This window comes from Macrosteles quadrilineatus, unplaced genomic scaffold, assembly GCF_028750875.1.
Source record: "Macrosteles quadrilineatus isolate MER2022 unplaced genomic scaffold, UCM_ALF_1.0 Scaffold_9__3_contigs__length_116548681, whole genome shotgun sequence".
NCBI lineage: Eukaryota > Metazoa > Arthropoda > Insecta > Hemiptera > Cicadellidae > Macrosteles > Macrosteles quadrilineatus.
In genome coordinates, this window is record NW_026542602.1 from 111,816,174 (window position 1) to 111,843,399 (window position 27,226).

General features: G+C 36.1%; 1 protein-coding gene across 1 annotated transcript; it reads right to left on the reverse strand.

Annotated features, from left to right (window-relative positions):
* Positions 1-2,675: 2,675 nt before the first annotated feature.
* Positions 2,676-27,026, reverse strand: LOC129002371 (40S ribosomal protein S6-like). Its single transcript, XM_054430118.1, has 5 exons — positions 26,930-27,026; positions 16,013-16,217; positions 10,025-10,170; positions 4,820-5,023; positions 2,676-2,909 (listed from the first exon to the last, which is right to left on the reverse strand). Exons 1-5 carry the CDS (start codon positions 26,933-26,935, stop codon positions 2,718-2,720), a joined length of 753 nt encoding a protein of 250 aa, XP_054286093.1. The 5' UTR covers positions 26,936-27,026; the 3' UTR covers positions 2,676-2,717.
* Between the last annotated feature and the right edge of the window lie 200 nt (positions 27,027-27,226).

Here is a 27,226-nt window from a genome sequence, read left to right on the forward strand (position 1 = left end):
TTCTTAAGAGTCCTAGTAGACTGATCAATGATCTTATACAATGAAAATCACACGAGTTGAAAACAGAAAACCTTGAGAATACAAATTAAAGTTACACTTGCTACTTGCTAGCCAATTAATATTTTACCACCACACAATACAGTTTGGGTGCACATTGTTCATTCTGCCATTCCAACCCAACTGTGGTGTTATTCACACATGCTGTGAGGAATAGCATCACCTTTGTGTAGTTCTAGCTAATTCCCCATATAGGGAATACAATTTTGCAATTTCTTTCCAAACGACTTTGTATAGCTTAAAACAGAATAATTTAGTATATTGATGTGTTGTCATGCGCTAAATGATTAATGAAAAGATTCCAAAAATCTGTGAATTTCAAATCCCCATGTTATTCTCATAGAGAAAAAGCAAACTGCTGTACTTTACTTGTTTATAAACAAATTTTGATCAAATTCGGAAAATGTTTTATTTCTAACTAAACTATTCCCTTCAACCATAAAACACTTTATTACCTTCCCTGTAGCAGCAGACTCAAGTACTTGTTTAAACTAATGTTAATTAAACAGAATAAGTATGACATTTTTAAGGAGATAAGTAAGTGAAATTCCAATCAGGCAAATGGAAATTCTCTTAGTCTGCAGGTGTGCTGAAGAGGGGGAATTATATTCATTACAGTGACAATTGGTCGAGTGTTATCACTGAGTTATTGATTGAAACCACCAGGATGACATGAGGTTGTAATATTAATCTATATGGGCAAGCATGTTTCTTGAAAACCTTTTTTCTCAGCTTGTGTGCATTGCAGGAAAATCTCCAAGCATTCTGTTAGAATAGTATATTACGTTACTAGTCCTGAAAATAAATGTTTACCAGATGAGTCCGGTACACACATTTTGGACGAGTTACGTCGCCATACTACTTAATTTGTACAAATCCTTATAAATTTCCACCAACTAAAGGACTAAACATCACCAGTCATAACCTCTAAGAGAGGTTATGTTTTTGTTTATAACCAATCATTGCCACACAAATACAGTATAATCAGCTGATTGGTGTCTGGTAAAACTCATTGCAGAACAGTATTACACAATAACCCCATTAGAATAAGCTGGCGGCAAACAGCCGTTTTCTGGACTAAATCCTTGCGTGGGAAGTTTGTCAAAATAATGTAGTGTGGCGTAATAGTTATTAGTGCAACTAGTGAGAAAAGTGAGCAATTGACTCACTCGAGAGAAATCCTTACTCACGAGCCGTAGGCGAGTGAGGAATGGTTTCTCGAGTGAGGCAATTGTACTTTGAACTCGAGTTGCACATTATACTTTTCCTACAGTTACCATAAAACAAATAAATTGGTGAAGAAACATAACCTATTTTTACACAGAAGTGAACTTTTAATATAACATTTAATGTGAAGTGACAAATACAACAGTACAACAGCTGACCAGCTGATTTACAGCCAGTGCTGCCAACGTATTTTGCGCGCATACGGAGTTGCCTGCATGTTACGCGCTCACTATTTCGTGCCTTCACGTTGAAAATCTGGAGTGAGACAAAGTAATTAGAGTGAGACAATGTTAACAGGTAACTGTAGGAAAACATATTTTCCTGTAGATGTGCAGAATTCCTTATAAATTAAAATAGGCTAAAAAATAGGGATGGTCAAGTCTCGAAATTTCGGGAAATTTTAAATCTCGTTACACGAGACGAGATTTCTTTTTGACCGAGATTTTTATCGAGACGAGAATAAAACAAAACAAAAAAAAATAATTAAAAACGCCTGCAGAAAGTCAATGCAATACCCGCAATACAGGAGCGTGTTGTAGTTGAGTTTCCTTTGCGAAGGCATTCTGTTCTTATTTAATTAATTCTTTAAATGTAAATATTACTTTAATTATTTTAATAATATTACTTTAATAACATTTGAGAAGTTTTGTTAAGTGTAAGCAGTGTGAGGAATGTTTTATTACTATAAAAAGTCAAAACAAGTAACTATTTTATAAAAATTAATATTGCTTTTATTTTATGATTTATTTTATTTTAGGATAAGTTTAACTCTATCCTAACTGATATCACTATGTTTCCTAATCGTAGGCATTTTCAATAAGTTAGGCGTGATTAATAAAAAAATGTTATGCTGATGTTTTTTAATAAAAGATGTAAATATTCTTGCCTATTATCATTATTTTTGTATTTAAACAGTCATCTAACAATGTTACAAAATCAGGTAAAAATTTTGAACGTGCATTTCTCGTTGTGTATGAGAAGGGAAATCCCGTCTCGATCTCGTCTCGAAATTTTATGAGAAATAAAAATTAGCAGAAAATCAAAACAAATTGAAGAAATTATAATCACATTGTTTTATTTACAGCGTGGAGTGAAAATAAAGAAGTCTGTATATTACATAATTTTGGTCCAGTTTTCAACCACTGGACAACCTCTGGGGTAATACAACTCCATGCCATCTAGGTGGTTTTCATCACCCTACTTGTAAATCTTACTGCCACAAAACATAATTTTTGGGGTGTAAAAAATGACAGCCTAACATAAATTAATTGCACACCAATAGATTAAACTAAAAAAAGTAAAAGGGTTAGCAAACAATTTTAAACAACCCTGCAATAAGTTGTTAACAAGATCTTAAAATGGAGAACAGGTAAAAATAAAAAACAAAATAGTTGAACAGTTTTCTTTTTTTTAATAAAACAAATTCAATCTGCCTATTTGTTGGGGGCGCTTGCGGCGGATGACTTGGAGTCCCTCATGGATGCAGAGCGACGACGCTTGATCTCCTCTTGCCTCCTCACCTTGGCCTCCTTCTGTCTCTGGGCCAGCAGCTTGGCGTATTCGGCTGCTTGCTCCTTGCGCTTCAGACAACGCTGCTTCTTCAGTGCCAGTCGGTGTCTCTTGCGCTACAACCATCAACACTTGGTGTATTTTATGATGAGAAATAATATTAAATTATAGACGTAATGAATTTGATTAAATTCATGGATGGGGTTTTGGATAAATTCGGTTATTTGAGATACTGAAGTTGTCTTACACATCACATCTACATTTATCAGCTGAAGCCAATTTTTTGACTAAAAAATAAAATAGTTAAATGTGCCTTATCACAAAGAATGCTACAACCTAAAATTTGATTTTGTTCTACTATGCATGTTTTTGCTGATATGCAAGTTTGATTTGGCTTGTCAATTCAGTGAGAACAAGCCAAATTGACCATGTGTATATAACTGCTGCATATGAATGTGTACATACTGTATGATTTCTGTGTTATTTAGAATTGATGATTCAAACTGACAAGCCAAATTGAAAGTGTGTAATCAGACTTGGGAAACTAGCTGATATGACATCATGTTTTCTTTTCAGTTATGCTATGTTTAAAAGTTGGCTTACTTGACAGGGATCAGTAATTGAGATGAGTGGACTCTTGTCAGATCTAGGAAATTTAACTATTTTATTAACACGAGAATGGAATGTTCCATACCATCACAGGTTGTTGCAATTTTAAAGATTCAATTGGTACAAAGAAATACATCAATATTGAATAATATTAAAAAACTAATCAATGCCATATTAAATGAGAGGTTTCACTATTAAATGGAGTGTGTTCTCAGATTTTCATCTCCACATATGTATTCAGGTAATACATGCAAACATAAGTAAATCAGTCATCATGTAAACACACTCCCAAAATATAAATTTTACAGTACCTAATAGAACTAAATCTGAATGAGTTTAATTGGAATTCAAAAACTGCAATTTTTTCTTTATCTAAAACCTATCTTTCAGGGTGTCCACCACGCCAACAAGAAAAAATTCATGAGTAAAAAAATTCCAGGTAGTTCAGGTCGTACATTTCATACTAAAATTTCCAACGTGTTTTGCGCCAACTCCCGCAATGCTATTTTAGCGCTAACACAGCTCACTATTTTAGTTATCAGAAAGAGCATTCTCAGTAAAGGAAAAAATAATTTAAATCTTACCAAATTTTCTGAAGGATTACTACAATAACCCCTGGCTTTATGTACTTTCATATAGTATAATTTTTGAGTAACGGGTTGTTTTCCAAGTGGCCTACAGAAATAATCATGCAAAAATTACAAAAATTGCACGTAGCCAATTTATGTTTTAAACCCTTCTAAACACATTTAATAAATACCACGTTAAAGGTAAATGAAGATATTACAAAAAAATAAAAAATAAAACTCTAGAAGTGTGCCATTTTGAAATTTTTGGTACCGGTATATTGTAATCATCTAACACAGTCGTACATACACCAACATCGTTTTCTGCGATAACTGAAAAATCCTGAATATCTCACTCAGTAACAGAAACAATAAATAAACACAATAATCGGTCACGGAAATATCATCGTCATCTCTCGTGGTCACGGAAACGCCATCGTCGTCTCCCAAAGTCACGGAAACGTCGTCACAGGCGGTCAAATATCATCGTCGTCTTCCGCGGTCACGGGAACGTCATCGTCGTCTCCCGCGGTCACGGGAACATCAATATCGTCTCCCGTCGTCATGCGCGATCGCGGCAAAAAATTCCCAGTTAAATACAAAATTCACGCATAATTCCCGGTTTTTTCCCGGTTCCAAAAATTCATGCATAATTCCCGGTTTTCCCGGTCGGTGGACACCCTGTTAGTATTTAATAATAATAAAAGTAATAGGTAACTCTACAGAGATAAAACTTAATTGACTATGTAGGATGATAGGATATTTTACAGTAAAACACAATTAACCGATTGCAACCAATATTCCTTGTATACCTATTTACTAATGTTGTACCATACTGCCAGGAGGCCTACCTGGAGGGTGACTGGTGTGATGAGACGTTGTATTTTGGGTGCTCGGTGTCGAGGCTTCTTACCCTCCTTGACGGGGAGAGGACGTTTGATGACAAACTGCCTCACATCGTCCTGCTTTGTCAGGTTGAATAGTTTCCTGATCTTGGAGGCACGCTTGGGGCCCAATCGTCGTGGAATGGTGTTGTCTGTCAGGCCAGGGATTTCCTACAGAATCCAAAAAACATAAAAATTGTAAATATAATACATTTTTGATTTCACTTTAGAATGCAACTGCTGATTTTTACTTTTGAAAAACAATACAAAACCTAAAGGCAGTAGCGGCTAGCCCATAAGGACTCTCGGACGCCGCCCTCCCAACAATACAGAAATCAATATATTTTTTATTTATGTAATAAAAAAATAATATGTCGTAATTAAAATTAAATTACAATTATTTACGACTACTTAATCAATATGATAATAATATGAAATGAAATAGTTTTAAATTTTGAATCCAGTAATGACTGTTTTGCGATAGTCGCTTTCATAATGTGGATTGCGGACGGCGGCAACCTCCGTCCCAAACTCAATGCATGTAGTGTTATGGTAGAAACACCTAACAGCGCTGAGGGTGCCGTGACGTCATTCCAATGCTTTACAATAGGGACTCTGGGGCAGAGTCCAAAGCTGCGCGCGCATCCATAAATCAGGGCAGCCACCCTAAACTGGATAATTCTGCATCACACACGATTAGGATAGGAAGAACCATGTTGGCAGCGCTGGAGCCATCATCCACACTGTCACTACCATAAACATAAACTAACCTCACTTCTTTCCATGTCCATGACCACAGTTCAGTTATAGTTTAGTGCCAAACGACCTGTTGTTTTGTGATCAATAGTGTTTAGTGATAGTGATGGAGGCCTAAGGAAGGCAGCGGTAGTTTTTTGAAGATTGAAAGAGCTAAGTAGAAATTATTAATAGTTATACTTAATTGATTGAGTTAGTTAGGCCTAGTTGGTATTTTTGAGTCAATAAGTTACGTCTGTAGTTTTAGTATAGGCTAACCTAATCAACCCGAAAACGAAGTAAACTAACCATAGGTAAAGTGACTTGGACAACTTAAGTTATAGTTACTTATTATTAGTCTTAATAAGTTATTACGGGTAAATTTGCCGTGGGTTGAAGGCCTAAATCTAAATAATAATGGACGGCGGCATTTCGTTGTCGTCGACGGCTAACGTCACTAATGAAGTTAGCCTGATTATCAATGAAGGGATCAAAAATATTGACCACAGAATTTCTTTGAAAAAAATAGGACCTCCTAGACCTTTCATGAACATAAACCAAATTCAAAACAGTTCAAAGAATAAGAATAGCTTCACACGAAAATTTTCGCCACATATGTACAATCATGCCGATTGGCTATGTGGCTGTTCAATTAAAAATTCATTTTTCTGCTACACTTGTTTGGTCATGGGGGTTCAAGATAGAGCATGGACTGTAGACGGGATTTCAGACCTTAAACATCTACTGGAAAAAGTAAAAAAACACAAAACAAGTGAAAAGCACATAAATGCGTCAATAGAATATGCTGTTTTAGGTAAAGTTGATATTAGATGCCAATTGGACAATGCATATAGGTTAAAAATACAAAAACAAAATGAAGATGTTTCGAAAAATCGATACATTCTAAGTAAGCTAATTGATGCAATTAAATTTTGTGGAGCGTTTGAATTAGCATTACGAGGACATGATGAACGCGAAAATTCAAAAAATCCTGGCATATTTCGTGGTTTGGTTAACCTTATGGCGGAGCTGGATGTAACATTGCAACAGCACATAAATCAAACAAATAACCGAGTATTTTTGGGTCTGTCTAAAACCATACAGAACGAGTTATTGGACTCAATATATTACATTTGTCTGCAAATGATTCGTGACGAATTGACACAAACCGACTATGTAGCTATTGAAGCCGACGAAACAACAGACTGTGCCACTTTATCCCAACTAGTATTTGTTATTAGGTACGAGCTGAATGGCACGATTCACGAGCGATTTATCACTTTTATTAGACCAAAAGGCCATGATGCAGAATCAGTTAGCGAAACAATTTTTGAAGTATTAGAGCAATTAAACCTCGACAAAACTCCTGATAAAGTCATTGCCCAGAGCTACGATGGGGCTTCCGTAATGAGTGGCCAACACACGGGAGTACAAGCGCGTGTAAAATCTAAATATAAGAATGCAAATTTTGTCCACTGTTACGCACATCAATTAAACTTAATCATTGAACGCAGTGCTACACAAAATAAGCAGGTTAAGATATTCTTCAGTAATATCGAGGGGTTTTCATCATTCTTTTCCCAGTCAACAAAGAGAACTGCAGTTCTCGATGAGATAGTAAAACGTCGTATTCCAAAAAGCTCAGGTACTCGGTGGAATTTTAAATCCAGAATTGTAAGCACAATTTTTAATTATCAAAGAGAGTTGGAGGAATGTTTAAGTTACATACTCGACGATGACACCAATGACTATGCCACAATAAATAAAGCTGTTGGCCTAAGAAGTATTCTAAAAGACGAAGACTTTATTTTCTGGCTGGACTTTTTCAATCAAATACTGCCCCACAGTGACATTCTGTACAACCAACTGCAGCAAACAACAATTGATTGCGTCAAGGCGTTTAAGTTTGTAGGCGATTTCAAAACTGTGGTAGATCGCGTAAGAAACTCGACCATGTAAGATCAACCGAGAGATAGTGAACCCGAATCGAGCAAAAAGCGGATAAGATACGACGATCAAAAACGCGTTGTCGCAAAGGAAGTGTGTGACATAATTACGTCGGGAATTGATGACCGTTTTACGTTTGTAAATCATTTGTCCGCGGCAAAACTGTTTCAGCCAAGTTTGTTTGGGGAGTTTAAAACCAAGTTTCCCGAAAAAGAGTTACACGCTGCTGCGGAACTATTTAGCCTAAATAAAACTGAATTGAAACAGGAGTTAAATGTTATTTACAATAGGGATGATTTTTCAACGGCCACAGGGTCATTAAGACTACTCAACTTTGTCTATGACAACAACCTCAAAGATGTGCTTCCAGAGTCAATCAAACTTTTAAAAATCATAAGCACAATACCTATGACTACTTCGGAAAGTGAACGTTGTTTCTCTACTTTGAAACGAATTAAAACGTTTACCAGGAGTACCATGAAACAAGACAGACTAAGTGCGCTTGCTATGTGTTCTATCGAAAAAAAGCTGTTGTCAACTTTAAACTTCAACGAAAAAGTAATAGATCACTTCGCCGGGCAGAAAGAAAGGAGGATGGATTTCACATTCAAACAGTACAATTAAAGTTAGGCCTTATCCTCATGGTATGGTTTTCTACTCATATTACCGTGGATGTTTTAATATAAAATACAATTAGTCAAGCCTTACCCTCATGGTTTGGTTTTCTATTCGTTATTGCCGTGGGTGTTTAAATTATACAATTCAATCATTGTCAGGCCTTACCGTTTGGTTATCTACTCATTATTGCCGTGGATTTTTTACTATTAAATTATCAATTGTTAGTTATATTTTCAATACAGTGTAGTCCCGTTTTACAAGGCCGTAGGCAGGGAGGGGGGTTAGAGAGTCAAACCCCTCCCCCAAAATTCCGAAATTGAGCAGTACAAATTAAAACTAGGTTTAAAAAGTTGAATTATGAAATAGAAACCACAATAGAGGATTAATTGTTATGTTTTGCAATATCTATTCATATTTAATATAGGCCTAGTTCTATTGGGATAATAAATCTGATCTATTAAATAAATTGGTAAAAACTATTTAAAAAATATACTTTACTTTATTCTACTTATGTCTATTTGCTCATGCATGACAAACAACAGGTGAAATGGGAGTTTTTGGACTATTATTGGACACAGTTTTAGGCGTTAAAATTGCTTTAAAAAGTCACCAAACGGCTTTAAAATTTTAAAAATTTTTCAGGGGGAGGACCCCCGGACCCCCCTCTTATGTTGGGGGGTGCTCCACACCCCCCAAACCCCCGGGAGTCCCCCCCTAGACAAGGTCCTTGAGCCGCCACTGCCTAAAGGCTTTTGAATTTAGAGTGCAAAATACTGTCACATGTTAGCTTATAATATAATCCAGCAGCAACTTGGAAAATTACCTTCTTCTTAACTCCACAGAACTGTAACTAACTTGCAGAGTTAGTAGCATCTTTCCCTACAAATTTTATTTACACATATTTACAAGCATGGCCTACTAGTAGTCCTATCCAATGGAAAAGACAATAGCTAACAAATACCCCATCATTTAATTTACATCTTAACAAATCTAATAAAGGGTGTCCCAGTAAGAACGCCGGATTTGAGGAGCGTCTTATCATCCTTATCTGTATTTCAATAGGAATTCCCAAATTATCAGCGATGTTATCAGTATTAGGCCCCATTTGTAGTCATGAATCGCTACACAACGGATCAACGCGTGGTCATAGTTAAAGTGCACTACAAACACGGAAGCTGCGCGCTATTTACGGCCGGGACAATGCCCCAAATGATCCATCTATCCGAAGATTGATTTATAAGTTCAAATAAATTGGCTCAGTTCTATTTTGGGGATATTTAAAGTCGCTTGTTTTCACCAATAATCCTCAAACAATCCAAGACTTGAAGGAGGAAATGACTCGTGCCATTAATGGAATTCAACAGGAAGTGTATGAAAAAGTGATGGAAAACTTTGTCAAAAGATGTCGAGCTTGTCAGTATTCAGCAGGTTGGCACTTACAAGACATAATACTCAATTACTAATCGGAGATACTATGCTTTAAGATTCATGTTTCATATTGTAAATTTAGTGAGAAAATATATGGTTTGTTAACATTTCAAATCCGGCGTTCTTATTGGGACACCCTTTACGTACACATGGATAGTTCAAGGACTTGGTTCAGGACTCTTAAATACATATTTTGTAGCACCTTTAGTTTGCCCCAAGCAACAAAAGTACTTACTGTAAATGGACTTTGTGAAAGAAACTATAACACTAAAAGGAAAAACTGTACCAAAAGTTTACTAAGCAAAGACAAAAATATCCATGCTTAAATCCTCTGTTGGTTTTTTTGCTATTCCACTCTCCCAGTGTCACTTGGTTTACAGTAACACACAAGTAACTGTGGTGGGATGTGGTTGAAATAGAGCAAAAATGTAAAAGTAAACTCACATTTTCTCCTTTCTTGACAATAACAAGGGCGAGCACACTGAGGTTAGAGTCGACGATGCATCCGCGGACGGACTTACGTTTCCTCTCCCCGCTTCGCCTTGGTCGGTAGCAAGAGTGACCCTTGGAAAGTAGCAGACGAACTCGGACTAGAAATGAGTAAAACATATTAAATTGTATTAATTGAATTCTTCATGACAGAAATAGTTATAGAATAATTTCATATCAAGGTACATGTGCAAAACATACAATGCTAATATCAACTCCTGAAAAGAAAATTAAATATCTAGACTTCTATGTTAGAATGTACATCTTTACTGTCGATCCTCTATAAATTCCCAAGAGCATAATAGAAGATTCAAGTGGTGTGGTCATGATGTCCCCAACAATATAATTTTTTTAGTTACTCGGGGATTAAATGTTACAAAAGAACCATAAATGTCTCGTATTCGTGTTTGTGTCGTCTTTAAATGTTTATTTATTTTTGTGTAAATATGACGCTCTTCGTATGAAGAAAGAAAACTGTCCTTGTGCAGCCTGATGATGGTGTCACACAGGCACCGAAACTAGTTGTTCTAACAACAAATTTGGATTGCTTAATAGCAGGTATTTGAACCTTTTCTAAGATAAATATAGACTGTCAAAGAAAGGTTTCGGCGCCCACCGCTAGGTTTGCCGTGTAGTTACAGGGCGAGCAGGCGAGGAGCGCAGGAGCCGTATGCGACCAGCAGACGCGCCGTAACTACACGGCAAACCTAGCGGTGGACGCCGGAACTTATGCTTACCGCAGCACAACCCAAGCACAACTGATGGTCTATATTTATTCTATTTGTCTATGATAGTACCTTCCCTGATATTTTGGTCCCTTCTCTGGCTCAAAAAATTTCATATGTTTGGAGTATTATAAAGAGATATTGTTTAAATTAAATAGTTATATGAAACTTGAATAAGACAAGTAAATGTACTTCAACCAGTCTAATCCAACGTAGTACACGGAATTTGTAATCTAAAAACTGTTATTAACTACCACAACAAAATAAAAATAAGATTGAATCATATTAAATAAAAGTGCCAAAATGTTCCACACTCTGACCAATCACTAAGAATTACCTTAGCAATTACCTGAATGTAGGTTTCTGTAGCACAAACCGAACATACACATGATTTGTCATCAGTGTACTGCCTGGAATGGTTGTGCAGTTAGCAATGCAACTAAGTTAAAACATCCATGTATAAATCCCAAAGTACCTATGAACTTTTGAGAAACCTACAAGTCACACCCCCCATAAACCATATACTTAAAATGTTCGTCATGACGAGAAACCTTGCGTAGCAAACAATGCAATATTTCATGAGGACATAGCCTAAGAGCGCATACTCATGTTCCACACTCTGACCAATCACTAAGAATTACCTTAGCAATTACCTGAATGTGGGTTTCTGTAGCACAAACCGAACATACACATGATTTGTCATCAGTGTACTGCCTGGAATGGTTGTGCGAGTAATAAATTGTCTTACAGCTTGGTCATATGCTATTATTGATTGTTCCAAATGTGAAACAAACAGACTTTTCTGGCCTATCAAAATTTAAGTTCATTTCATCGGCTGGACGCCACACTCTTTGAAGCCACATTTACTTTCTTGTAAGGAAAATTATGAAAAATGCTAGGGTGGACCTACATCTACCAAAAAAATCCAACGTCCACTGCCTAACCTAACTAAAACCAACAAAAAAAAAACCCATGAAAACTCATTTTCATAGTCCGATCAAGCTGGTTCACAAACTTGTTTCTAATAAACGTATAGACACTAGTTTGTACCAAATTTCACCAAAATCAGAACATATTTGGTCGAGTTATTGCACTAACAGACACATAATACTTCACCTCTTAAATAAAGACATTTTTCATTTCATTTCATTATTATAATAAATATGAATTTGGACGAAGGGTGTTTTTGACCTCTTGGGGACCTCATATAATAAAAGTAAATCCGTCCTGGGTCCAGGTCTTACCATGACACCTGCGGTAATACCTTATTCCGCAAATGGGAAATTTGCTTCAAAATTATTAACACTAATACCGAAACCCTAGCCAGGCTGAAGCTAACCGAAACCCCCGGTCTATGGAATACCCCAAGTAAACAGTGTTGCCAACATGCATTTGTGAAAATTCCCGAGGGCCTGTCAGACTGGGGTTTTAGTAAAAGTGTTAAGTTAGTGTACAGCAAAGAATATAAACTAGCCATATAAAGAATATAAGCTTGGCTAAGCTTACACAGCCATGTTCCACACTCTGACGAATCACTAAGAATTACCTTAGCAATAACCTGAATGTGAGTTTCTGTAGCACAAACCGAACATACACATGATTTGTCATCAGTGTACTGCCTGGAATGGTTGTGCAGTTAGCAATGCAACTAAGTTAAAACATCCATATATAAATCCCAAAGTACCCATGAACTTTTGAGAAACCTACAAGTCACACCCCCATAAACCATATACTTAAAATGTTCATGACGAGAAACCTTGCGTAAAACTATCCATTATTTCATAAATTGCCCTTTAAGGTCGTAATTTCTTTCTAAAGGGAACTTTCCATATACATAATGTTAAAAATACCTCAGCTGTACTTACCAATCAATAGTTTTATTGATTTTAATATTTAAAAAGTCAACATATCAAATGAAAGAGCATGAAAAAAGAAAATGTTTGATGAAAAAAAAATTGAAAATCGGTTCATAAATTTGCAAGATATTTCCCCCCCCCCCCCTTCACCGGAATTTAATTTTTTTTAATAGCAAAGTACCCCTTGTGACATATCAAATGAAAGAGCATGAAAAAAAAAATTTTTGGTGAAATTTATTTTTCATTTGATATATGTTACAAGGGCGGGTACCTTGCTATTAAAAAACAAGTTATGGGTAGGGGAAAAGGGGGGGTACCATAACTTGTTTTTTAATAGCAAGGTACCCGCCCTTGTAACATATCAAATGAAAAATAAATTTCACCAAAAATTTTCTTATCTCACAAATTCATGAGCCGATTTTAAATTTTTTTTCACCAAAAATTTTCTTTTTTCATGCTCTTTCATTTGATGTGTCACAAGGGGTACCTTGCTTTAAAAAAAAAATTCAGTTCCGGGGGGGGGGGGGGGGATATCTCACAAATTTATGAACCGACTTTCAATTTTTTTTTCATCAAACATTTTCTTTTTTCATGCTCTTTTATTTGATATGTCACAAGGGGTACCTTGCTATTTAAAAAAAAATATAAAGGGGGGGAATGTAAATGTAACGTTGAATTAAAAAAAATTGTGCCCCCTACGTCAATAGATGATTCCCGCCAACTGCATATTTCTATCTATTGCGGTTTTTACATAAATAAAGATGCAAGTTAAAAAAAAAACACCCTGTATATAAAAGATTATGTTGGTTTCTTTGTATATTTGGCAGTGATAATCTCAGACACCGCTGGACCGATGGCCACAAAACTTGGTACATAAGTGTAGAATTTCATGGAGTAGGTTTGGTTTATATATCATCAATTTCGTGATCCGTCCAAACGGCTGTGCCCCAGTGGCTCTGGAGTTTCCCCATGTTAACCTTATGAGTACTTATATTTAAATGGAATTAAAGGATCTTAACAGCAGTTTCAACTAAACAATTTGTGACGTAATTTTCCTGGCGGGCGACAAGTGGGAAATTACGCCACCGATCCAATACGAGGTCCCAGGAATCGCACCAGTCTGGTCGCGGGGGTCTTCCCAGGATTCGATAGTGATTTGGATTGCCTGATTTTGATAGCCCTGGCTATCAGAGCTCGAGACGAACGTTGCGAGTTACCAAACACCACCCTTGAAATCACCACTCTAGTCTGGGGCTTGTGGGAAAAATTTATAATTTTAACTTGACTCTGTGGGCAATTATCTAAATGACACACTACTAGCTAACTTAACGAGAGAACAAGTAAGCTAAGTAGCCACCCCGCTTACCTACGGAGTTAAGTCATCCACCTGCAACAAACAAGGTTAGTACAAGATAGGCCTAACCTAGCCTAATTCCCACAGAGTCCGAATTTATTAAATGAAAAGAAAACAAATTGGCTTCAGTTGTTCAAGTGAGAAACTAACGAGAAAACTGAAACTAAAAATAAAACTGCTCCTTGAGCCAAAAAACGAAAAATTAAAACTTCTACCTTCTCACGTGTTCAACTAGAACCAACTTCGACAGAACTTGTCCAGCTGAAACCTGTCTGCTGGAACAAGTTTGGGACGTTAAGGGAACTATAAAATGTTTAAGAATTAAAAGAGAAAGTCCCAAGACGGATGATGAAACGTTAATCGAAAATATATTTCACCAACTGCATTACTTTACCAAATTAGTTGGTTAAAATGTATGACTAGATCGGAGAGTCAGGCCTAGCCTACGAACTTCGACAAAGTTCTGCCGAAACACAACTGACGGAGAAGTATTCGAAAGAAAAACCTAAGTTGTTTAAGTTTATTAAACAACTTACCAAACGAAGTAATAATACTCTAAAACGATTTTTTCGCGCACTCGATGCACCACGAAACTTAAGATGTCCACTTCTCAACTTTCAGAGCTTGCAAAACGTAACTTTTAAATGGCGAAGTTGAACAAAATCTCCTCAAATCGAAGACGAACGAACGAATGCCAAAAGCCGGGAATACGAAAATGACAATCCGAATCCTTATTCTTCTCTCTTCACCTTCGTCTCAGATTCGAGGCGAAGGTTAAAACGCTCCCTGATTGGTCAGCACAAACAGAGTCAGCTGAGTCCCGTGCCGGCAAAGGCAGGCGCATGACAGCTTCAACATGCTTACAGCCGCGTACCACTCAAAAGGTGGCTCCGCTGCTCTTCTTTTCTCCCGTAGCCCGCCCTCAGATGCAGTCGAACAACCAAACTGACACCAACGTCGTCTGCGATCTTGGAATTTGAGGTTAGGTGCGATGTCAGTTTAGCGTCGTGACTAGGGCACAACAACAGCCTAGACATTCAGCTGTTTAAGTTTCGTGGTTTAGCCATTATTTTACCCCCTACACATTTGACCCGTTACAAATTTGATTCTGTGATGTTCAATAGCATTAAGCAGTTACGAGGTTTACCAACAGGGCGCAGCACTAAATTTATGACAACAGCTAATTTGTACCAAGCAGCAACAAAAAGCTATGATACAAAATGAGAACTGCCAAAGTTTGACTTTTTACCGTTATGTTTATGTAGCCAATTAATACTAATAGTAAATGAATAAGGCTAGGATTACGAAGTATACATTTGTGGAGTTACACTTTCAGTTTAATTTTTCATTATAATTTCCCTAGCTGCTTGACTATCAATTATCTTCAGGCACGTGTAAGAGGTGCAATGTCCCAGTTTGTTAAGCACAGTGATGAGTAATTTAGATCAAATGATGTGATGTATGTATTGTTCTAAAGAAACATATTTTGGAGGTAAATCCCCATCGGTTGTAAGGTAAAATAAATTAATTTTGATTGAGGAAAACGTTCCTGAAGGCTTAATTGTTATTAAACAAACTATTTGTGTAGCAAGTAGGCTAGAATTAAGAATCTGATAAAAATTAATAATGAAAACTATAAATCCCATGTCTAAAACGACGCATATTGTCACTGGTCAATGCCACAGTCTATCTTCAGTATTATTTTTAAAACCTCTAATCTGTTAAAAATGTAAAAACACTTTTAAAAAATTTTTATATTGCATTTTATGTTTTGTATAGGCCTAATTAAAAACTGGTTTTGCCTAATCTATTTAATATTTTACAAAAAAATCTTTATAACTAAAAAACCATTTATGATACAGATTTGAACATAATAACTATTTTTAAAGCTCATATTTTTATGAGTTAACTGGCACTTGTTGCACTGGTCTATCTCAAATGGTTCTCAAGTTATGTAGTAAGTAGCTTCTCAGTAAGTATGTAGGAAGTAGTTAAAGTAGTTACTCACCATTAGTAAGGACTCCCTGCTTCATGGGAAATCCTTGCTTGTCGTTGCCTCCTGATACTCTGACAACATAACCTTTCCATTCATCGCCAAGGGAGTCAGCCTCTACCTCAGCTCCCATACGCTTCTCATAGAATATGCGGAGCTTGTGTTCATCGACAATCTCAAACAATTTCTGGGTTCCATTTGGTGGATATGACACGTTCAGCTAAAACATATAAACTGCAATATAAGGCATCATTGTAAGCCAAACTCAATTAAAACCATAATAGCAAATAGCAAGAAGATTTTACATGTCTCTAGGCATAATCAAGAAAAGAAAAAAGGTCCATGGTTCACAGAGAACCTGTAAAATAGGCTTGTGTGTGTGTACAGTATGCACACGTATAAGAATAAGAATATACGTATAATACACGTATAATACACGTATAAGAATATAGGATATGACCTTAAAAAAATTGCAAGAAAACGTTTTATGGTTTTCTTTTGTAGTGTTGGGTCTGCAGAGTGACATACTAAAAGTTGCCAAAAATCGGTCCACAGGAAACCTCCTAAAATCACGATAAAAAATGGCGGCTTTTCCCAACATTGGTCAAGTTTGAAAAAAAAGATACCACATGCATTCTTTGTTTAAAATTCTTTGAGATATTGAACTGGGACGGCCACCGATGTTTATTGGGTGGTTAGTACTTCATTTCAATAGCAAACTCATTTTTGGCCGCCATCTTGGATCCACCATATTGGATATAAATAAAAATATGTAAAAGTAATGATAACGTTGTGACACATCATTACAAACTAGATTTTCACGCTGATGTCAATGCCGAAATCCGTTTTTAAATATCTTTTTACGTTTTGAAGATATATTCAAACGAAAACTCTTCCCCATACTTTTTTTATGGACGTATCGTACTTCCGTAGATTTTTTAAGATAATTTTTCTTACATCTCCATTTCTGATCAAAGCTTGCAGTTCAGTCAGCCTTTAAATATTCTGTGATGTAAGGACTTTCATTTGACCTATTGATCATTCAAATTGAACGAGTTAGAGACGAGCTACTATCCTCAAAACAATATTAAATTTAACTTTTTATAAATCTTTTTTTATTCAAAGATTTATATCTCGGATTTTTAATACATCACCAAGTTATTTGTGGTCTCAAATTACTCATTTAATGATTGGCTTTAATTTGATTAATCATTTAATAAAATCTGACAACTTTAAAATGAGCCGTGTGCCTTCATTTAACATAAAATAATTTTTATTTTGAAATTTGTCTTTAGTTAAATACATATATCCCCAATTATAAATAACTTCCAAAACTCTTTATGGTCTTAAATAATTCGTCAAAGTATTGAGTTTTATTTTAGCTAAAGATTACTTATTGATTGTTATTTATAATTGGGTATATATGTCTTAAACTAAAGACAAATTTATAAATAAAAATAATTTAATGTTAAATGAAAGTCCACGACTCATTTTAGATTTGTAAGATTTTATATAGTGATTTATATAGTGATTAATAAAATTAAAGCCAAACATTTACTAAGTAATTCAAAATCAACTCAAGATATAAATCTTTTAATAAAAAAAGTTGAATTTAATATTGTTTTGAGGATTGTAGCTCGTCTCTAACTCGTTCAATTTTAATGATCAATAGGTCAAATGAAAGCCCTTACATCACAGAATATTTAAAGGCTGACTGAACTGCAAGCGTTGATCAGAACTGGAGATGTAAGAAAAATTATCTTAAAAAATCTACGGAAGTACGAAACGTCCATAAGAAATGTATGGGGAAGAGTTTTCGTTTGAATACCTATATCTTCAAAACGTAAAAAGATATTTAAAAACGGATTTTGGCATTGACATCAGCGTGAAAATTTCGTTTGTAATGATGTGTCACAACGTTATCATTACTTTTATATATTTTTATTTATATCCAATATGGCGGATCCAAGATGGCGGCCAAAAATGAGTTTGCTATTGAAATGAAGTACTAACCACCCAATAAACATCGGTGGCCGTCCCAATTCAATATCTCAAAGAATTTTAAACAAAGATGCATGTGGTATCTTTTTTTTCAAACTTGACCAATGTTGGGAAATCCGCCATTTTTTATCGTGATTTTAGGTGGTTTCCTGTGGACCAATTTTTGGCAACTTTTAGTATGTCACTCTGCAGACCCAACACTACAAAAGAAAACCATAAAACGTTTTCTTGCAATTTTTTTTAAAGTCATATCCTATATTCCTCTGACTAAATGTAAAACGGTACGTTTTAGCGTTTATTTACATTTTTGGTATTTTTACCTATTTTTAGTGTGCTCTAGTGACGTAACGGTTTGTCGTAGAAACAAGTGTTATGTATGAAACTTGTAGTAAATTTTATGCTCTTTAATTTTACAAACCCGGGTATTTTCAGAAAACCCATTTACACCAAGATTTAGCCCAAAAACCTAAAAAAATACCCGAATTTAGTCTTTTTTCGTCAAAAAAACATTGTTCCGGGCATAATATCTGTCAGCAAACCTCATATTCGTGTTCAGCGACCCAAAAAATATAAAGAAAAGGTGTGATTAGGACTGTACCTAAACTTTCCGTTAATTTTCCTAAGATGCCTAGCCTATTATTTTTTGTGGCAGTTAAAAAATATGATTTTATTTTTTTGAAATTCAGCCGCCATTTTCCAAAATGGCAACCATGTGTGTACGGTATATATCAAATTAAATATTTTATCAATGTAAATATTGATTTTTTGCATCTTTTGAAGAAGAGGGCCCCGCCTGCCACTAATTTTCAGTGTTCTGTGGCGTGTAAATAATAATAAATAAAAAGGACAAAATCAAGTTTAATTAAAGTTCAGCCCATTTTGGCATACATGCATAAACACAGACTCATTACTAGTCATTCCTCTTTTCCTAGTTGGCAATCTTGCCAGTGACGTAGCATTACCTACTCCTTTTTCCTCTTATCTCTTTTTCATGTCAATGTCAATCTACATTCCCGCCCGCTACCGCTTATCACGCACCAGTTTGTGCCTTGAACTTTCTTATACCGTGATCGTTTTTAAACTCAATAATTAATTATCGTGTCTCGCCTCCGGGATTCTCTTTGTGTCCGTGAACGACGTTATCCACAACCCCACTACGGCAGGATGATCTTCGCTGGACCAAGGGGCCCCTGAGAATTCTACCCTCCACACTCCAGGCCGCCGACCACGCTTCGTACAGAGAAGAAAGGATCGGTCGTGAGTGATACTTCAATTTTACTATTAGATAAGACTTCATTAATTATTTTCTTTCAAGTTTCAGATGTGTCATTGTACTGCTCAATTTATTCAAACGTCATAATACAATACAGTCCACTAATTAAATTACGTAACTAATTCAATATTCAAACAATCCATAACAGTTAAGTTAGTCTAGATCAGTAGCCTATAGGTTAGTATATAATACTTAACCAAACATCATTTGAGCTACCAAATTTGACCTTAAGAGGACTAGAATCTGCTTGCGTATTAAATAAGTATAGATAATTTGTTTATCTAAATAAATGTTTTTCTCAATCCTCTGCGGCCCCCATTTGCTTGCGGCCTAATCGGCCTAGTGGTAAATCCGGCACTGAATGCATGTAGGCCTAATATTTATCATACTAAGTATAGTAAAATAGAAACATTAGATCTAACTTTAAAAAAATAATTTTTGATAGCCTAGCCTATTTCAGAAAAACTAAAATTTTGTTTTTCAAGTCATAAAAAAGTTATTAACTTTGTACAATATTTCATTATTCTGAATTAATGAATTGTTACCTTTAGTAATATAATAACTTTTGTATATAAATTGTATAGGCCTACTTCTGATTATATTCTTAGCCTATGTTTCAAATGATCGGCACAAATTTGTTGATTTTCCCAAATTTCCGTATTTTCCTCCTTAATTCTGGTAAAACATTATTTGAAACAAATCAATCACATTTGATTTCCACGTAGGGAAATAAAGGTAATTATTTACCCTATTTACACTGGGATTTTATGTAATTTTTATATGTCTACTTACAGTATTTTTAACGCTGAATCCAAAAATGCAATCAGTTTTGGTCGGAGAGATTCCTAAGTGGCCGTACAGTTATATAATTAATATTAAGCTTCAGTTTTGTTGATTTATTAACATATTTGTGGTATGGACGAGTCCAAAATCTAGTGGCGACTAAACTAAAAGTGGTGGAAGGTTTGTGGAGTGGAAACAGCTGTCCGTTGTTTACATTCTATACTAAACAGACAAAACCACAGACGACGCCATGAGAGCAAAATCAGAGTTACAATATGCAATAACTAGATAAAAAAGAAAATGCACTTTGGTGCTGTTTATAAAATACAATAAATCAACTAGGCCTACCATACATATACTATTAATCACATGAACATAAACTATTAATCACATGAACATAAATTATAAAACAAAATAGAATTTATTCACGTAAAATATCAGTAATAGAAGCTAGGCCACTGCCGACATGATCATCGTCCTCATTCCATCCTCTACCATTGACTAATGCCTCAACGTCTGGTAATGAACGTGCCATAGTGCATAATCCCATAGTACATAATCCCATTGTGTCTAAAAGTGAAAACGTGCCACAGTGCATAATTTAATGTACTTATCAGCAACTAATAAATTATGTTACATAATCTAATCTAATCCAACCTAACCCAACCCAACCTTAATATTAAAGTTTAAATCACATTTTATGTCAGAAAAGGCATGTGAGGAAGATAGGTCGGACTTTAGGCGGATTCGTGACTATATTAAGTCCTTTGAAGTGAGGTTAGATTAGGTAAGTTAAAGGTTAGGTTATAATGAACCGACTCATTAATTTATGCAACTTCCAGACTGTTTTTGCACAATTAAATAGTGGGTGAAACACAATGAAATAACGATATAAAAAATGCGCCAGCAGTCTGGAAGTTGCATAAATTAATGAGTCGGTTCATTATAACCTAACCTTTACCTTCCTAATCTAACCTCACTTCAAAACACTTAATACAGTCACGAATCCGCATAAAACCCGACCTACCTTCCTCACATGCCTAAATAAGAACTGATCATTTGGTTTCAAAACGAATTGATTTGATTTCATTCCGCATTAGACCAAGTATAAACAGTTGTTTGCTCTTCTCACTCAGTCCTCACTCCTCACTCTTCACTCAGTAATGTACGGACCCGTCCAGACCACGCCATATTACCAATACCTTCAGTACCACTAAATTTTCCTTGTTATGTTAGATTCGTAATCCTAACCTTCGTTTTACGGCCGCTACCGCCACTTAGGAATCCCTTCGACCAAAACTGATTGCATTTTTGGATTCAGCGTTAAAAATACTGTAGGCCTAAGTAGACATATAAAAATTACATCATATCCCAGTGTAAATACGGTAGGCCTAAATGTTTGCCGAAATAAAAAATCTCCAACAGTAATTCCTGTTTATTTTATTCTAATTCACCTTTCTTTTCTGAGCAAAACAAGTAGGCCTACTTAAGTTACCTAGCGTATGAATATGACTAGGTTATCAACAGTAGCCTACTTTAAGCACTGCAAACTGTTAAAAAAACCTCTGGAAAATGGCAAAAATTGCCAGTGGACTGACAGGGTTGGTACTGATTTTGGAAAATGAAATTCCCTGACTTTTCCAGGTTTTCCAGACTGATATTATACTTTTTCCAGGAAAAAGTATAATATCAGTCTAATATCAGTCAAGTATAATATCAGTCAAAATATCGAATAGTCAGAATCGAGAATTATTAGAAAAAATGTAGGCCTAAATAGTTTACTCATAAAACCAATAAGAAAAGAATTAAACATCTGGAATCTGGAAAATTAAGAGTACCAACTAACTTAACCTCACACTTTATGTTCTACTTGGCCTTGACTTGACACTAGCAGATAGACGATACGGTGCTTCTGATACTGATATATATATCGATATTTTGCTTGCGATATCATCGGCTTATATCGGAAGAAACATGTGATATAGGAAAAATAACTACCATGCTTGTACCGGAGACAAAAAGTAATACCAAACTAAACTATTAAATGTTTCAACTAACAGGATAAAATTTTTTTTATAAACTCCTACAAGTGCAGTTTTTTTTAGTTTATTAAAGGTTGAATCAGTATTGAAAGGGTAAAGGTGTTGAACTTTTCAAAGACTATACTCCGGGAAATAAAAGTATTATTAATAAAGAAGGCTTGTCAGAATCTGAGTGGAAAGACAGTATAAAAATGATTGCAAATGTGGTGCCAGTGCGTGTTCTCCACAGCAGAAGTCAGGGCAATAACCGCTGCAGGCATGCCTGTGGTGAGATTGAAACCCTTGCACATGCCCTTGGCTTCTGTCCGTTTGGTGAACTTCTAAAAATCACTAGGCATCACAAAATAAGAAGTATCATAGCAAATGCCTTCCGAAAAAGGTATAACACATGGAAAGTGCAAGAAGAAGTACACTGTCTTTCTTCTAAAGGAAGCATCAGAAGAGTAAATATTTTATTGATAGAAAGAGAAACTAACAAAGGCATAATTCTCGATTCAACAATTCGATTTGAAATAAACATAAATCAACCTAACGAAGTAAATGAAGAAAAGAAAAAAAAATATGATCCTACCTTTGAATATTTCAAGCAAAATTTTAAAATTTGGAAAGTTGAGGTGATTGGATTGTTTATTGGTTCAAGAGGAACATTATCAAAATTTTTTGTGAACTTTTGGAAACAATATGATTTGGACAGATCCTTTTTGAAAATTATTACTCATGAAACATTAAGAGGTTCATTGAGCATAATGAGAAATCATCTATATGGCAAACATCAAAATTAATCAGTCTTATACAATTTTATCTTGTATAATTTTTTCTGTGTCATTGGCAACCTTATTTTTTAAGGCAGATGTATTTATTTTTATAAATAAATTCTTTTCTCTTTTTATAAATTCAATGAGGAATTGTATTCAGTATTGTATTGAAATTGAAACGATGAATGTAGGCCTATCCTTCCGCGCATCCCGGTACTAGCAGTGTTTCCATACGTGGGATTATTAACTTATCCCGAAAACTTTTCAGAGCCAGCTTAGCCTTAGGACACATTCCCTTAGGGTGGTGTAATTCACGTATCGCATTTATTCCTAAACCAGGAAGGGATAGTTACACTGATCCTAAGTCATTTAGACCCATTTCTCTATCTTCTTCCTTCCTTAAGATCCTAGAAAAGTTGGTCTCAAGATATATGATGGATACAGCTCTTAGGACACATCCTTTTCATAGTAATCAGCATGCGTATGTCTCAGGAAGATCATGCGAGACTGTGTTGCACCAACTTGTAAGCAAGATTGAGAAAGCTCTAGAGAGCAGTGAAGTGGCCCTGGGTGCCTTTCTCGATATTCAAGGTGCTTTTGATAATACTGGTACTCCAGCAATTCTTAATGCGGTGAGAGGAAGAGGTTTTCACGGTATAATATGTAGATGGATTGAATCCTTGCTTCACAGTAGGAAGGTTAGGCTCTCACTCCATAATGACACGATCGAGGCAAGAACTACTCGAGGATGCCCTCAGGGGGGGGGGTTCTCTCTCCTCTCCTTTGGAATTTGGTAGCAGACGACCTTATAAGGACACTCAACAAAAGTGGGGTTTTCGCCTTAGGTTATGCTGATGATGTTGCAATCCTTGTGGTTGGAAAGTTCCACGGAACCATAACTGACCTTATGAATAGAGCTTTAAGGGTAGTGGACCGTTGGTACCAGGAAGATGGGCTCTCTATAAATCCCAGGAAAGTTGTAATAGTACCCTTCACAAGAAGGAGGAAACTGGATGGGATCGGCCCACTAAGACTGCAGGGCACTGTAATAGAGCTGCAGAATCAGGTGAAGTATCTTTGTGTAATTTTGGACAGATCACTTCACTGGGGACCACATCTTCAAAAAGTCACTGAGCGTGGCAAATGGTACCTTATGGCATGCAGGCGGATGGTAAGTGGCACATGGGGGTTACAGCCTAAACTTTTATGCACTGGCTGTATGTATCTGTTGTTCGACCCGCCCTTACATATGGTTCGCTTGTGTGGTGGCCAAAGATGGAATCTACTATAGCTGTCAAAGCTTTAGCAGGAGTTCAGAGGCTTGCTCTTATAATGATAACTGGGGCAGTAAGCAGCTGTCCTGGAGCGGCTCTTGACTGTCTGCTTGATATGCTACCTATCGACATTTACATCAAGGTGGTAGCAAGTAAAACAGCCCAACGCCTTAGATGCGAATACTTATGGATAACCTCAGGAAACAATAAAGGGCACTCCAAAATTGTTCAGGTGGTACATAATGATGAATTGCACTTGCCTTCAGATCACATGTCCAAAAAATACTCCTTTGGAAAGCCTTTCAAAGTACTAATACCAGATAGGAAGGATTGGTCTGGCGGAAAAGGACCCATACCCACAGGTGATTTAGAATGCTATACTGATGTTTCTAAGATCAAAAATGGGGGCACTGGAGTAGGTGTGCATTGGATGAATGGAGGCACTGGCATTTGTCTTCCAATGGGGGTGTACCCAACTGTCTTTCAAGCGGAGGTCACTGCCATTCTAGTTTGTGCTCAAGAACATCTTAACAAAGATATCAGAGACAAAACAATCAATATCTATACTGATAGTCAAGCGACCTTAAAAGCATTAAACTCTTACGAATTCAACTCCAGGCTCGTGTGGGATTGTTTTGCTTCTGTGTCTGAGTTGGGTAGGAGAAATGACCTTACGCTTTGCTGGGTGCCAGGACACTCAGGCATTAAAGGAAATGAAGCTGCAGACAGATTGGCAAATACTGCCTCTGCGACTTCAATGATAGGCCCACAACCCTTCTGTGGCATCTCACGAAACAGTGCATGTTCTGCGATTGCGTCATGGGCCAAGGAAAAGCATCGCAAACGCTGGGTCGATGTTCCCCTTCTTAGGGTCAGCCAGCTTACTCTGTTTAGGCCTTCTAAAAAGGTTGCCTGTGACCTCTTGAGACTAGACAGACGAAGAATTAAATTAATTGTTGAACTGATAACTGGTCATGGAAGATTCAGGAAACATCTACAACGGATGGGCTTATATGATGGTGAACCGATCTGTAGGTACTGTGATAGGTCAGAAGAGACAGCTGATCACTTACTCTTTGATTGTAACGAGCTCTTTGACGCTAGATCGATAACTCTTGGAAATATGGCTAGAGGTAGATACCTTCCTGAGGATGAACTAATTGGGAAGCTACAGGCATTCATTGGGCGCCTTAACTTGTAGGTCAACAAGAAAGCAATTATTGCGCACCCCAAATAATTCAATTTCGGATGAAGTGCTTAAAGGTCTCTTAAAGACCTGCCCCTGTCAGATAAGATAAGATAAGATCCCGAAAACAGGATTTTTAGAGCATGAGCGGGATTTGAAGGGGATGTGGGATAAAACAGGAGTTTTGGCTATGACGTCCGTTTTTATTTACTATGCTTTTATTTTAGTGAAAAACTAACCCCAATCGAAAAAATTACCTTAACAAAATATAATAGCAATGTTAAAACAACTATTTAAACGAAATATGTCCAATTCAACACTCAGAATTTAACATCAAAAATCTTAAGGGATTAAACGGGATTTCTTAACCAAGTGACCGGGATTATATTCTTTTGGTCGTGTAGAAACACTGGGAGCTCGGTGCGTTCAATTAAGCCAGTAATCAGAGGGTGATGATAGAATATCTGTCGATGTTCGATGTTTTTTATATCGATGGTAGGTTCCAGATGTTTTTGTTACATCGATGTTTTCGTCAAACTTCGATGTTTTTGACCAAGTATTGAGACCTAGATGCAAAATGTAGCATATCTGTAAAAAATGTAGTCTTTCAAGAGAAATTCCAGATTTTTTCCAAAATTCCCTGACTTTTCCCTGACTTTTCCAGACCAACAAAATTCCCTGACATTTCCAGGTTTTCCAGGTTTTCCCTGACCGTACCAACCCTGACTGAGCATTATAGCATAAATCAGGTCAGGGCAGTCCTACGGTTAAGAGTTATTTAATTTCACCAACGATAACTGTGTGTATGTAACATTCAACGGGAAAAGATGTTACGCTAATTGTCAAATTATGTCGACCCCCACTCCAGGACACATTTTAAAATCAACATTGTTTGACGATTCGCCACTCTTAGGGTTAAGTAGGCTAGTGTTTTGAAGTCAGGCCTAGGTTAGTTGAGGAAGGTAAAGTTAGGTTAACTTAAGTATAATTAATTGATTTATTGGTTCATGTTACCTAGGGGAAAGACTGTTATTGTAGGTTAAAAAACTCGGAAAACACTGGAAAGTAAGTTAGGCCCAACTATATCAAAAATGCTTGCAGGCCTCCTTACTTAGGAATTTTCAAAGTTTCCAGCGTCAGTCACAAAGGATGGTTTTATGCAGATAGTCTATAGTTATGGACTGGTTTCTTTATACGTAACCTAGTATAAGACCTTATCTATTGAGTTAGGTACCTACAATCTAAAAAAAGATATGTAAAGTTACAATGGTCAGTAACTAAAGTTCATGTAGTTTACAGGTAAAGGCAGTCTAAAGAGCGTTTGGTGCTTTTATTTATCATGAATGGTTAGGCCTATGTATTTACCCAATGATCGCGTTTCGAATGGAAAGATAATAATACACGACACGACAAAAACCCTCAAAGTTGACAGAAAAGCTCACCAGAAACTAAGGCATCGAAACCATTGGGTAGGCCTTCCACGTCCTTATCCGACTTCATCGCATTTCATAAGAAATAAACTATTATAGCATCTGACTATTTAAATAAATATGGACCCTATAAACATTAAGAGCATAACATGATTGATTAATTTAAATATAAATTGTAAATTACTCACCTTCATGTCGGGCAGATTTTAATAACCTCCCTAAAAGAACAAGAAGCGAACGAAAAGATTGAAGCCGGAAACTTTACAGCTTTTTCAAGAGAAGAAGAAGAAGAAGCAGTATTTTCTTTCAGTGCCACGGAAATACTATGAGAGAAGAGAAGTTATGAAAGTATACTACATTAGATTTAATCATTTTTAATTACCACAGTTTTTTTTTTTAAATTAATTATTGTTAATCAGAGTATGGTGTAATATATTATTCAGTATCTAACCAAAAAACGTTGGTTAGTGACATAGTAATATAGT

Excerpts from the sequence above, each read along its gene's own strand:
- LOC129002371 (XM_054430118.1), bottom strand. Across the intron at positions 5,024-10,024 it reads TTGTCAAGAAAGGAGAAAAT|GAAATCCCTGGCCTGACAGA; the intron begins GTGAGTTTACTT and ends TGGATTCTGTAG. Across the intron at positions 2,910-4,819 it reads TCACACCAGTCACCCTCCAG|CGCAAGAGACACCGACTGGC; the intron begins GTAGGCCTCCTG and ends TGATGGTTGTAG.